The sequence below is a fragment of the Brachypodium distachyon genome, chromosome 2, assembly GCF_000005505.3.
Source record: "Brachypodium distachyon strain Bd21 chromosome 2, Brachypodium_distachyon_v3.0, whole genome shotgun sequence".
In the NCBI taxonomy this organism is placed as follows: Eukaryota; Viridiplantae; Streptophyta; class Magnoliopsida; order Poales; family Poaceae; genus Brachypodium; species Brachypodium distachyon.
Window position 1 is genome coordinate 41220886 of NC_016132.3, and position 14020 is coordinate 41234905.

At 42.5% G+C, this 14020-nt stretch overlaps 3 protein-coding genes across 3 annotated transcripts; 2 read left to right on the forward strand and 1 right to left on the reverse strand.

Annotated features, from left to right (window-relative positions):
• Positions 1-598: 598 nt before the first annotated feature.
• Positions 599-1532, forward strand: LOC100828486. Its single transcript, XM_014898815.2, has one exon. The coding sequence runs from the start codon at positions 838-840 to the stop codon at positions 1222-1224; it is 387 nt and encodes a 128-aa protein (XP_014754301.1). The 5' UTR covers positions 599-837; the 3' UTR covers positions 1225-1532.
• A 743-nt stretch (positions 1533-2275) lies between these two features.
• LOC100834613 lies at positions 2276-6301 on the reverse strand. The gene is made up of 7 exons (XM_003569166.3): positions 5858-6301; positions 5664-5749; positions 5372-5450; positions 5211-5270; positions 4738-4862; positions 4090-4161; positions 2276-2836 (listed from the first exon to the last, which is right to left on the reverse strand). The coding sequence occupies exons 1-7, from the start codon at positions 6182-6184 to the stop codon at positions 2734-2736; spliced, it is 852 nt and encodes a 283-aa protein (XP_003569214.1). The 5' UTR covers positions 6185-6301; the 3' UTR covers positions 2276-2733.
• A 212-nt stretch (positions 6302-6513) lies between these two features.
• LOC100828786 (zinc protease PQQL-like) lies at positions 6514-13935 on the forward strand. The gene is made up of 21 exons (XM_010233619.3): positions 6514-6836; positions 6963-7209; positions 7306-7431; positions 7669-7806; positions 7891-8028; positions 8128-8385; positions 8767-8904; positions 9178-9247; positions 9429-9642; positions 9809-9914; positions 10992-11225; positions 11361-11525; positions 11610-11759; positions 11836-11927; positions 12088-12169; positions 12261-12344; positions 12445-12561; positions 12645-12755; positions 12848-12928; positions 13163-13357; positions 13446-13935. The coding sequence occupies exons 1-21, from the start codon at positions 6595-6597 to the stop codon at positions 13521-13523; spliced, it is 3066 nt and encodes a 1021-aa protein (XP_010231921.1). The 5' UTR covers positions 6514-6594; the 3' UTR covers positions 13524-13935.
• Positions 13936-14020: the final 85 nt, after the last annotated feature.

Here is a 14020-nt window from a genome sequence, read left to right on the forward strand (position 1 = left end):
TCTAAATTTACAGTCCTGGTTAACACGGAAAAGATCATTACTAACCTTGTCCGGCAGTCCGGGAGGTACTCGTTGTTCTTGTTGTGGTGAAGCATGTAGGACGGTCCTTGGTATGACCCCGGCAGGCTGATCATCGATCATTAAGATTTGCTTTGCACATAATTATCATTTATAATCCGGATTTATTTGGTTTTTCAGGTTAGGCAGAGAAGCTCGTAGCCGCATGCTTAACATACCGCACAAGCATGCATAGCTGACGAGTGTGGGACTCCTGCACCCACGCACACTGGCGTAACCGTGTAAGCTAGCTAGCCAACGCTAGTTTTGACCATATCAATCTATCGCAAGAGTTGCAGTTGGTCGGTCGGAGATTAGCAAGGTCATTACTCACTGGCTAGCAAGTCAAGGACGAACTACGGTCATTTTAAGCTTATCTATACACAATAAAAAAGTCGTTCTCATCTTGAAGAGTCTGCGGAGGATCGATGGTGCCCATGCATATTCCATTCCATAGCTCCCTCCCTCCCTCCTTCGTTCAAACCCCGTGGGAATATATATGGGACCGAATATTAAGCGCAAACTAATCAAACCTATACACGGCGGAACAGCGATAGAAGCAACCTCGCACGTCACAGCAACGAGTAACGACCTAGCACGCACTTGTCCTCGCCCACCACGCATGCGCCTGCGCTAGCTACCACATGATACGAGTAGTACATATATAATCCCTCCTCCTCACAAGGCAGCTGAGAAAGAGACCAGACCAAAACCTTAGCACGTTTTCGCCAGTTGATAATTCAGCAAAGACGCGCGCGCGCAGCAGTCTTTGATCGATCGATGTCGGTAGGCAAGAACAAGTCGCCGTCTTCGCCGTCGCGGAAGGCCGAGGAGGAATTACTCGAGGGACGAGACAGCGGCGGGGGCGAAGGCGAAGGCGCCGTGGTGCAGCGCAAGGAGAGCGGCGCCGGGAAGAAGGCTGCTGATCAGCGGCGGTACGCGAGGTGCTTCTCGGGGCTGGATCTCAGCATCGGGCCGGGCCCGCTGAGGGACGTGGACGCCGGCAAGCTCAAGGGCCAGATCAGGAAGTGGGCCAAGGCCGTCGTCGCCTACGCGCGCCAGCTCAGCTTCGGCTCGCCGAGGTCGTCCGGCGGGAGCGCCGGCGCCACGCCCAGGTCCAAGTCTGGCCTCGGCGGCGCAAGGCCTGAGCAGCAGCCGCCCCCGTGAAAGAGTTAAGCTTGACTAAGAACCTCCTCGGTAGCGTGTGAAGAATATGTGATTGATTGATTCCCTAGAGCTTGATAGCTATTCTTTCTTCCTTCTTCCGAGCTCCCATTTCTGAGAGAAAATGATGTATTTTATTTTTCTTGCTTGATTATCTCCATTCTGTAGACTGAAATTCTTTGATTTAATTGTTCGAGCTGTGTTACTGGGTGCACCCACCCATGAATATTTATGACTTAATTTGTTTTATTTGCCAAGAATAGCTAATCCTGCTCGTTGATCCAACGGAATAATTGAATCTCGTTTTGTAATCTTTATTCATTGTTGACATTGATCGTTTCCTTTCCAAGGCAAGGAGAGGAACAATGAGATAGCGACCTCGCCGCCGTCCGCTCTCCGCTGGCGATGGAGGATTGGTCTGAGGCGGTACGTAGAGAAGGAACGCGAAGCTACAGAGCGGTAGAGGAGAATGAGGCGTGAGGGAGAAGTATGCTGATTTGATCGAAATCGATAAGAGCAGCTGCGAATATTAGAAGCGTATAGTCAACTTCGATCGCCACTTCAATGACAACAAACCAAGAATGCTTGCTCCAACCCCCCCTTTTTTTTTTGCATAGAGCAAGTCAAGATCAGGAGGATGTAGCAAGTTAGATTAGCAAGTAGCTACACATAAAACACATCCATGTACTTGCTCTAACTTTTGGGAACTCTCTCGCGCATCAGAAATATTTTTTCTCCAGGTCTCATTTGAACCCGAGCTCATCTTAAAAATAAAACAGAATAAGAACAGCTAAGGGTTATTGAATGGGTTTTACTTCTATCTCGACACGCCCAAGTCTAAAATAAAATCAAGTGAGAAAGAAAAGGCTATCAAACGGTTCCGTTCTGCCTCAACATCTCTAAGTGTAAGCAAAGTTGTCAGGATGACTTATTTCATTTGGCCCAAATTTACAAGTTTTATTTTTGAAAGTTATTTTCCCCGGTTGAGTTATTTGGCCAAAAATTACAAGTTTGGTGACGAGATTTGAGTATTCGAAAGTGAGCCTCGCGCAAATGTTCGAAGACCAAACCAAATCTAGTATTCCTACGTAATAACTGGGAATCAGACTCTGTTCAGAGGATTACATGGTGTTGTTTGACAGGCTATGCTATGGTCAGCGACCATACTAAAATCATCATTATATTTCCTCTAGCTAGAGGAACACAGATGAACCATGTGCATTTTAGTGCATGAACCGGGCCAAGATGTTTCAAGTATTCAGATCCAGTTCTTGGTATCCAGTGGCATCAGCGCTGAATTAGCAATTGGGACCCCTTCCAAACCCAAGTTATTTGCACAGAGATTGACATCTTTCATGCTTAGTGATGGTGTCGCCGTGACCATTTCTTTTCATTTGCAAGATCAACAGTGTCTCAAGGCACAAGCTCATGTGAAGCATGCTTCGGTAACTCCATTGTTGGATTCTCACTGTAGCAAATGTAGTTGCTTGTACAACCGCTGGAATATGCTTTCTAAATCTTGTGGACACTGCACCCAGCTTCTTCAGTATTCAGGCTGTCGCTCCAGCTCATGAACTCTGACCCTCCAAACTGTACTTGCTTAATGCCCAGATGACTGCAGAGAATGAAAATTTGAATAAGATTGTGCTGTCCTTGTGTACATGGATACAGTAATAAACACTAGATTAGTTCAAATGCAGCCAATCCTTGTCATTCTTGCAAAACAAGCCCCAAATTGAGCAAAAGAAAAGAGGTAACCATAGATGGGTTTTCTCAGCAACTTCAATCCCATTTTCTCAAATAATATTTCCTAAGCCATGCCGAGTAATACACATGTTCGCCACTAGTGATGCACCTTACCAGAAGTGCTTTCAGATGAGCCCCACACACTGGGCCTTATGCTGCAAGTGAATGCCTATACATGTATTGCATATAATCATGTATATATATCCCGTACATGATCAACAGTAGTTTCCCAACAATTTCCTACATACTGTGTAATAGCTCCATCAGTGGCTTGAACTTATCTGTTGAATAGGTTTAAGAATGTACAACCTGGGGAACTGACAGGCCAATTAATTACAATATTCCATATTAAATATTAAGATGAACAAGAATTTAGACACCTGCTTGCTATTCACACTAAACAACCATGAGTGCCACGTCAGTGAAGAAACAGATCAATTAATATAGCTTCCATTGTCAGGTGGCGTAAATGAGTTGCTTTATGGGTAATTGCCATAGCATTAGCTGCCATTACTTACAGGCAGTGCACTAACCAATTTTTAATAGGAGTAAGAGAATTAGCAATGAAATAAGGGTTCTCCAGGGAGAGGATTGTGGACACTGCATCATTGAAGAAATAACACTTAACTAAAATTTGCCGTAGCATTGAAGATTTTCACAACTAACAGAACTTCAGGTTGTGTGTTCTCCAGGGAGAGGGAACTGAAAATAGCTTCTTCTGGAAATTCAAAAACCATACCATAGCAAAAAACTTCTATACGAAGCAGGAACTACGATCGCTTCACTTCTTTTTTTTTTGTGCGGCAGATTTTGTAAATGTTAGTGTGGGCCATGCAACAAACATGCAGTGTTCCTGTACGACAGGTTATAAGGACCCCCTATAGAGATGTCTAGGTAAGAACTATTGCCTTTCATTCCATTTCAATTTGTTCAGCGAATGCCACACCACATGATCCAAATCAGTATTTCTCAGATTTCACTTTTACGAGGCATGCAAAACAGAAAAACAGAGGGATAAACACAATGTTAAGTATATGTAATTATCCAATTCCATCACTCTATTGAAATTACACTACAACACCAATGAGAAATGGTGACAAGTTGAAAGTTCAGATTCTTTACTCTGAATTTATGGTGGTTAATGAATTCAGCAGGATGTCCAAAAGCAGTGGATCTTGAATACCAATGTCTACCCTGTGGAGATCAATAAGATCAAAGCAAAGAGTCATGATTGATGTGAATGTATTTACAACTTGAACAAGTATAAGATGTGCAATACTATATGTTTGAAAGATGTATTTTAATTTAAGGAACACATGAAAAACCTGGTATCTGTCTTCCAGTAGATGTTGCACAAAGTTACAATGACATAAAAATAGTGATCTCTAGAAAACCATACAATTCGGATGCTTGTCTTAAATGATAGTAGTGTTTTTTCTGATTTATTTTACAGTCAAAGTGCTGTGGCCGATTATTGAATGCCAACCAAATTTGTTCACAAATCATAGGTCACAATAACTGGTTTCTGAAAATTAAACTCAGACTGAATGGTCTTTACGTTGAGAATTGCTTCCATGTTTTTTTTTAACATCTTGCTTATAAAAACAAGCGACGATATCACTAATGAAAAATGACGTAAAGCAAGATGGTTTAAGTCATGGAAACGTACTGTGCAATGACAACTTGGTCAATAAGTCACCCAATCAAAATTCGCATGTCAACATGAAACAGTTTGTAAGAACTAAAAAGGGCCAGAGAAAGAATACACACCAGACACGTGCTAGATTATCTTGAATCTCAAGATCACCAATGTTGTAAAAGGATGTTGGAGTTGCATTTGCTGCTTCAAGAGCATCATAAGTTGGCCTTTTACTATCTAAGCTCAACTGCGATAACTGCAAAGTACAAAAGTCCAATAAAAGAACTCAAGTTAGGTTACCACATACCACAGTATGCAACTATGCAAGACAGGATCAGAACTTAGTTATTGCATCATGTTTGTGTTTGTTACTTTGGCACACACCATGGGATAGTGAAAGTGAATAGTATGACTTAATTGACTGGTGAGCCATTTATGGTCTTTTAGTTTTACCGGTTTCAAAATGACATACGCCCTATAATTTGCTAATAAAAGGAGCCCCATATCATGGCATCCCTATATTTGAATGATATGATCAAGAAAACAAAGAATTTGCTTTGTATAAGCTTCAAAAGGGATCTAGGATATCCAGTACAGTAGATACCTGCATATTCATAGAATTGCACCCACCAAGGCGACCAACTATATGCCATGATCGCAAAGCCTGCAATTGTGATAAAAAGGAAAATTGCAATTCTGTAATATATTCTCTATATACAAACTTCTTGACGCCATGCATATTCGATTTTGAGGGAAAAAACTCACATCACCAATTAACTTCACATCTTTTGGCAATAAAGCATTGTAGAACTCGAACCATATGTACGAATTGGAGAAATCAAATCTAGCACAAGCAACATAAGCACAAATTAATTACATTAACAAGTAATAAAATAATCCGAAAATTTGCTTACATAAAGTATTTCAAATGGAAAGGTGGTGAATTATCTGAAGCAAAAAGATTTTGAATTATCAAGTAGCGCTACTAGCTAATTACAACATACTCCTACATCTTGTACACATGTTGCATGTAGGACAGTATGGAAGTTAGGATTACTTGTTGAAGACGACCTTCATGGGATTGGGTGAGCCGGTCTTGGCCTGCACGATCTTGTGCCGCTTCGTCTTTATCCTCTCCTCCATCTGCCCGACAAAAGAAACACCAGACCAACCCAACATTAGAAGGTCGACAAAGGCATAGAAGAAGGGGGCGGTACCGGAGAAGGTGAAAAGAAAGAAATGCTCGCTCACACGTGACTGGGCTTTCTTTGGGTCGTCGAAGTAGTCACCCATAATGTCGGCAATCTCGGGGTCATGGTCGTGGTCATCCTGCTCCCCATACTGCCCCCTCCTGGGGAGCCCTTCCTCCTCGAGCTCTTTCAACTCCTGCTCCTCCTCCTCTGCGGCCGTTGCGTGTACCGTCTCCCCGGGACCTGCGGCGCTTCGGCGGGCGACGAGGCGGGAGGAGGGCCTGAGGCGAGAGGGGAGTCGTGTGCTCCGGGTCGCTGTTGCCGTTGGGGCTGGTAAGGATGGTGGGGAGGCGGTGAGGTAGCCGCCAAAGAGTGTAGGGAGCAGCATCCCTGTAGGAGCGGGCGGCCGGGCGGGTTCGGTTGCTTTGCCAGTAAAAATGAAGACCGGGGGCGGGGAGTTGTACCAATGGAGACTGGAGAGTGGATGAGGAAACGGAGAAGAGAGAGAGCTCGGAGTCTCGGACCTCGGAGAAGGGAGAGTCTAATGGGCTCCGTGTCCGGTTCGGCCCAAAATCAAAAAGCAAGAAGCAGCCCATGGAAATCTGGGCCCGTGTTGGATTACTCGTTCGTACCATAATTTGATGAGATCCCGACGTCATCCTGATTCGCAGGACCGCACGGCCGGTTTGTCACGTAACGTATCGCAGCGCAGTGCACGCACATCCCGAGCTCGACGCACCCGTCCCATCTGATCCCTCCGCTCTCTCTCGCCGTGCACCAGCAGAAGCAGAAGCAGTCATGGATCTGCTCCCGCCGCCGTCCGAGGCGCCGGCTGGTGGCGGCGCGGTGGCTGGGCGGGGGCTGCGGCGCGGGGTTGGGTTCCGGTCGCTCAAGCTGGTGACCGTGGCCATGGACGAGGCCCTCCCCGCCGAGCCCGTCGGCGTCGCCTACGGCCGCCTGCCCAACGGCCTGACCTACTACGTCCGCTCCAACCCCAAGCCCCGCATGCGCGCTGCCCTCTCCCTCGCCGTCAAGGTCGGGTCAGTACACGCTAACTAGCCGCGCCTTCCCTCTCGTTGAAGCTGCTGCCAGTTCCCCTTCGTTCTGTGTGATTTGGGGCGTGATTCTATGTGCTTGGCTTGGCTGGTTTGATCCGGCGAGCGCAGGTCGGTCGTGGAGGAGGAGGACGAGCGCGGGGTGGCGCACATCGTCGAGCACCTTGCCTTCAGCGCCACGTCACGCTACACCAACCACGACATCGTCAAGTTCCTCGAGAGCATAGGGGCCGAGTTTGGTGCCTGCCAGAACGCCCTCACCTCCTCCGACGAAACAATATACGAGCTGCTCGTGCCAGTCGACAAGCCCGGACTGCTCTCCCAGGCCATCTCCGTCCTCGCCGAGTTCAGCTCCGAGGTCAGAGAATTGGGTTCCGTCCTTACATTACCTTTCACTATTGTGTAGTTTGACAGTGGTGTCGAGTGACTGATGCTCATAAATGGTGGTGAGAAGGTTCGGGTTTCAGCAGAGGATCTGGACAAAGAGAGGGGTGCTGTGCTGGAGGAGTACAGGGGCGGACGCAATGCCACTGGCCGGATGCAGGACTCACACTGGGCGCTGTTATTTGAGGGTTCTAAGGTATTGGTCTCTGTCCTGGTAGAAATTGAAAATGCTACAATATGATCACTTGTTCCATCATATCTTGTTTGTGCAAAATGGATTTGTCTCAGGTTTGTAGTTCAAGCAGTAAACTTGTCTTATGAAATCTCAGGGATGCAATCTGTGGGGTAGTGAATTTCCTAATTTGATTTGGTGGTGGTGTATTTGAAACTGTAGGTATTAAATGGTATGGCTTGTTAATGTCCTTTGGTTCAGTATGCAGAACGTTTGCCGATAGGTACTGAGAAGGTGATACGGACTGTTACACATGAGACTGTCAGGCAGTTTTATCAGAAGTGGTACCATCTAAGTAACATGGCTGTCTTTGCCGTCGGGGACTTCCCAGATACACAGGTCTGTATTTGCTCTCATAAAGCATACATGATTCATCATTTATCCATATACTTACCTTCTTTTGTGTGTCTTGACTTACTGCAGGCTGTTGTTGAGTTGATAAAGGAACATTTTGGTCAGAAATCCCCAGCTGCCTACCCTCCACCACTAATACCAGAATTCCCAGTTCCATCGCATATTGAACCTCGATTTTCATGCTTTGTGGAATCTGAAGCTGCAGGGGTTGGTACCTCATAATCTAGATATATTTTGCAAGTAAATGTGAATGTTTCTAATAAGACACCTTGATATGTTCTGTTGTTTTTCTTCTACCAAAAACAGTCAGCTGTTGTTATTAGCTGCAAGATGCCTGCTGGTGAAATCAAAACAGTGAAAGACTACAGGGATTCATTGGCAGAATCAATGTTCCATTGTGCTCTGAACCAGAGGCTCTTTAAAATATCGCGTAGGAGGGATCCTCCATACTTCTCATGCTCGTCAGCCGCAGATGCTCTTGTCAATCCAGTGAAGGCTTATATTATGACATCTAGTTGCCGTGAAAGGGGCACAGTTGAGGCTCTTGAGTCTATGCTACTTGAGGTACTTTTTGTATAATTTTAGTATCTCCTAATAGATGCATTTCTTGCAATGGCACCCTGCTCTATCCAAATGCCTGTATTTAGTTCTCCCTGGTCCTTAAGGGAATCATTTATTCTACACAAAGCATAGCTCTGTTATAGCAATAGCATACGAATGACAAATATCTACTGGTCCGTCAACTGATCAGATGTAACATTATATTATGGAATGTTTCAGAGAGGTATAAGCCCTCTTGGGGTCTTGATTACAATGTTTGTATCATTGGCACAGTGGCAATCATTTGCAAAAGTAGATATTTTCACTTGTGTAAACTAGCAGTTCCCCCATTACCTAGGTGGAATTTTACTCCAAAGTGATCCTCTCAACATTTTTTTTCTTAAGGTTGCTAGGGCAAGGCTTCATGGATTTTCTGAACGTGAGATATCCATTGTACGTGCTTTAATGATGTCAGAGATTGAGTCTGCCTATCTGGAGCGTGATCAAATGCAGTCAACCAGCTTACGGGACGAGTATTTGCAGGTGTCCAAAATTTTATCTCTCACTCTAGTTTAGGACCGTAGAATTTATTTCATTGCATGTCAAGTTTTCCTTTTTAATTTGCTTTAATGAAGTTTTATGTGTTCTACAAAGTTGCTCTCCAGTTCTTAATGTGATGTTACTTGTAACTTATGTGATCAATTGTGTTAGTAATATGTCTTAATCTACTAGTTTTTGATACGATATATCAATCGAGTCGCTGATGTCCATCACCTACAGTTTGCTAAGCATATTAGTGCACCCCGTGCTTTGCAGCATTTTCTTCGTGAGGAGCCTGTTGTCGGGATTGAATATGAAGCACAGTTGCAGAAGACTCTTCTTCCCTGTAAGTACATTTGTGTGCTACCTAGTATAAGATCTCATGTTTACAGTTTGTTATGACATTTTACTTTTCACTGTAATTAATCCATTGCTTATAGCAGTTTGCAGTGGTCATGACATTACTTCCATGAGTTGCGTATCACAGTTTTCCAGTCATCTATAACTCTCTGTTTATTTTCAACCAGACATTTCTTCTGCGGAAGTGATCAAGTTTGCAGAAAACTTTTCAACAACCAGTAGCTGTGTTATCAAGATAGTTGAGCCTCGAGCTCATGCTTGTTTGGAGGATCTGAAAGCAGTCGTATTGAAAGTCAACACTCTGGAAGAACAGAAGGCTATCCCTCCCTGGGCCGAAGAGCAAATACCTGAAGAGATTGTTGGCCAAAGTCCAGAGCCAGGGTATGATCACACAATATCCGTTCCTTGTCACATAAACGGAACTGACCTTTTTGCTCATCATGAGCCGTCTTTTTTGGCAGATTATTGAAACCATTTTTTGACCGTATGTGCATTTTAGTGTTCACCACATCCTTATTACTGTTGTACATGCTACATTTCATCGCAGAAACATTGTTGATCAAGTAGAGCACCCAGGCATAGGTGCTACTGAGATGATACTATCAAATGGCATGCGGGTTTGCTATAAGTGTACCGACTTTCTTGATGATCAGGTTAGCAGTATTATGGATCTATACCATTTGACCACTTCCAGTCCTTTCTACCTTAGTTTTCTTATGGAAGTCTTTAGCATGCAGCCACACACAACTGAACTGGTTGTTGTAACATTTTCGCTGTCATTTGCCATTTATCATGTTTGAAAGAAAACAATCCAACATTGTCTATTTTCCATTCTCTTAGAAATTTGTGGTTGTATTGACATGCCTTTTTTTAATGAGGAAGTATCAATATACATATATATACATGTTCCTTAATGGCTGTTGTGGAATAGTATTTTTTTCAGTGATTTTGATTACTCAAGAAAGTAATGAATGGACTTGTGCATTTTTTTGCTTAGTGCTCCTTACCATCAATATATTTCTATTCAGATAGGGGTTTAAAATAATAATAACTCCTTACAGATTGGACCATCACTGCAATAAGTACTATTTTTTGTTCATAATTAGACCTGCCTCTGACACACCCATTTTGCAATCGTGGGTAAAAGCTGAAAGATGTTACTCCTTCCGACCCATAAAAAGTGTCGCCAACTTAGTACAAAATTTGAACTAATTTGGTACAAAATGAGCGACACTTTTTATTGATCAGAGGGAGTACATTTTCTTTGGAGTTTCAGAAGCAGTGTGATATGTTTGTAGTATATGCGCTGTTTGGTGTCATGGTGTGTTGCTACATGATATAAGAACAAATGATATGTCATAGCATTCACATTCAGTATACAGCTGGACTGCTGGAGAGCATAGTTAGGTTAATTATTGTCAAATGGGAAATTACCTGGTAAGCAAATGAACTCCAGTACCGTAGTCCGTACTCCGTAGTCATAGGTTTGCTACAATTGTATTACAGCAGGAACAAACTAAGACAGTAATGTCCTTTTGTTTGTTCTGCCTCATTTGAATCATATAATTCATTATTTGCATTTGACTCTTTGCATTTTGTTGTACATTGTTATGAAATGAAAGTTCATGTCATAGTTTCTTTTTTATGGTACACTTACCACTTAACTTTAGTTACTTTTTGTGCTGACATGGAGATGTTTCAAATATTTTTATACGTTGAACTATTTGAAGGTTGTTTTTACTGGGTTTGCGTACGGTGGTTTGTCTGAATTATCTGAAGAAGAATATAGTTCATGCACAATGGGCTCAACAATAGCTGGAGAAATTGGCATTTTCGGCTACAGACCTTCTGTCTTGATGGACATGCTTGCTGGCAAGAGAGCTGAAGTTGGTACAAAAGTTGGGGCGTACATGAGATCATTTTCTGGCGATTGTTCACCATCGGATCTTGAGACTGGTTTGCAGGTTTGCTTATATGTCAAGAATTTGTAATTGTGGATACATTATTTTTTAACTCACAGGGGGGACATGCTGGTGGCATCATTTCTTAACTGTGAAAATTGGGCCTATTCTTATGCTTGACTGCCTTCTGAAATATAGCTTGTCTACCAACTATTTACGACAAAAGTGGAGCCAAGAGATGAAGAAGTAAAAATAGTGATGCAAATGGCAGAGGAAGCTATCTATGCTCAAGAAAGAGATCCTTACACTGCATTTGCAAATCGTACACGGGAAATAAATTATGGGAACTCATACTTTTTTAAGGTATACCTTAAAGGGTGAACATCAATAAATTCCAATGCTTTTTTCATATTATTGCTTAAAACTTACTAGAGCTCCATTATGCAGCCAATTAGAATAAGCGACTTGAAGAAAGTGGATCCAATCAGAGCATGTGAATATTTCAACAATTGCTTCAAGGATCCATCAGCTTTTACTGTTGTAATAGTTGGAAATATAGACCCAGCAATCTCAATTCCATTGATTTTGCAGTACCTGGTATGCCTGTTCCTCTTTTGATTGTTTCAAATTAAAGAATTAACTTGTGTAATGCTGATGAGCAAATATTTTGTAGGGTGGGATACCTAAGGTAAAGGATACAGTCCAGCCACTTTGTCGGGATGATTTAAAAGGATTGCCCTTCAAGTTTCCGGAAACCATAATTAGGTTTGCTTTTTTTTAATCAATTTGTCTTGGCAAATTTGCTCATATGCATTTATATCAGTTGCGGGCTTGCAGGATGAAGCAACCATACAGTTTCTTTTCTTTGCGTAAATTTTCCTTCTGGTCAAGTAATCTTACCCTGAAATGTGTTCTTTGCTTGCAGAGAAGTTGTGCGCAGCCCTATGGTTGAAGCTCAGTGCTTCGTCCAACTAGGATTTCCTGTGGTTCTGAAGAGCACAATGATGGTATGCAGTCATTCAAATGATATAATTCTATAATGGTATGTTGTTTCAAAAGCTAACACTGCATTAAACATGTATTCTGCTGTGTGCTAAGACGGAGGATATTCACTATGTTGGCTTTCTAAGTAAACTTCTCGAAACAAAAATCATGCAAGTACTTCGATTTAAATATGGTCAGGTAAAATATCTTCATCACGCAAGCACCATCTGGATCGATTATTCCTTCAACCTGGAGTGTGGCATTTGGTGTTTATTCAGTCAATCCTTTTGTCTTGCAGGTCTACTCAGTTAATGTGGGTGTATTCTTAGGTGGCAACAAACCTTCCAGAAGCGGGGATGTTCGTGGAGACATTAGTGTGAATTTTTCATGCGATCCAGACATGTCATCTAAACTTGTATGGTTTTTTGAATTCTGGCTAAGATGTATGCAATTTTGTCACTAGCAGCTTCAGTTTTGACCCACTCAGAATTTCTTCAGGTCGATTTTGTTCTGGAAGAGATATCATATCTACAGACCGAAGGCCCTTCTGAAGAAGATGTATTGACCATCCTAGAAATTGAACAAAGAGCACATGAAAATGGATTACAGGTTTAGTAGGATTTTTTAAATCTAATATTTAGTGCTGGTATAGTTGGCACTTTAATATTTACATATCTTAAAAGTTTTCTTCTAAATTGCAGGAAAATTACTATTGGTTAGATAGAATTCTGCGAAGCTATCAATCAAGGATTTATTCGGGAGATGTTGGATCTACCTTCAAGGTAATATTGTGATCTTTCTGTCTGTGGTCCAGTTCATGTTTTTTTGCTTTCTCCTGTTACTTGCTTGGTTGTTATCAAGGTGACAAAAGCAAGGCATATGCTTGAATGTTTTATATGCATAACTAACCATCACCAAAGCTACATTTCTCAGTTTTCCTTTTCTTTCCATTTTAAATTATCTATTTGAAATGACCCCTGTGTTGCTGAGTACTCTTCAATTTTTTTCTTGTGCAGGTCCAAGATGAGGGTCGGTTAAAGGTTAGGGAGGTTTTGACACCACAGGCCATGCAAATGGCCTTGCAAAGAGTCATATCTTTCCCTTGTAAAAAACAGTACACCGTAGTAATTCTCATGCCAAAGTCGTCTCGCTGGAATTCGTTGATATCATTGTTTAGTTGCAGTTCTGGTGGATTTAGCAGAGATGCCAAGGTTAGATATTGTATTTGCCATGCTATTGTTTCGATTAATTTCTACTCAATGACCATGTCAGCATTTTGAGATTCATCCGCTTGTGCAGATTTTGGCTGCCATGGGTGGCGCACTGGTGTTAGCAGTCAGTTTGTGGAGATACTCGCGTGGTGCATTGAGATCATAGTACAGGCCATATTATATTTGTTTGAGCCAAGATCCAGTTAGTACATCTTTGTTACCACTGACCATCAATCTGGTGGATGCGGTGATAGTCAGGGAAGATGGTATACCGCAAGCAATTGGTAGCTAACAAATTCGTTGCATCATGCGTGCGTGTAAGACTGTAACAACACTGGTTATATTGCCGCATGCGTGCCTGTAATAGAGCCGGTGCATATTGATTCTCCAGACTGAATTAGGCAAACGCTAGATTGCGTAGATCCATTTTTGTCGAGATCTTCTGCATGTATTTTTGATACCCAAAGTGACAAAGAATAGATGTACCGTTCTCATTTGTTTGTCGCTATTCTTAATTCACAGTTTTCTCATATGAATGTTAGAGAATTTGAATATTTAGGGTTATATTATTCGGCGTATGTGGGTTGTGTTGTCTGATTTGTACAACCGTATATTGTTGTATTCTTAAAGGGTTTTTTCTGTCACCGCACTTTGTAACGAATG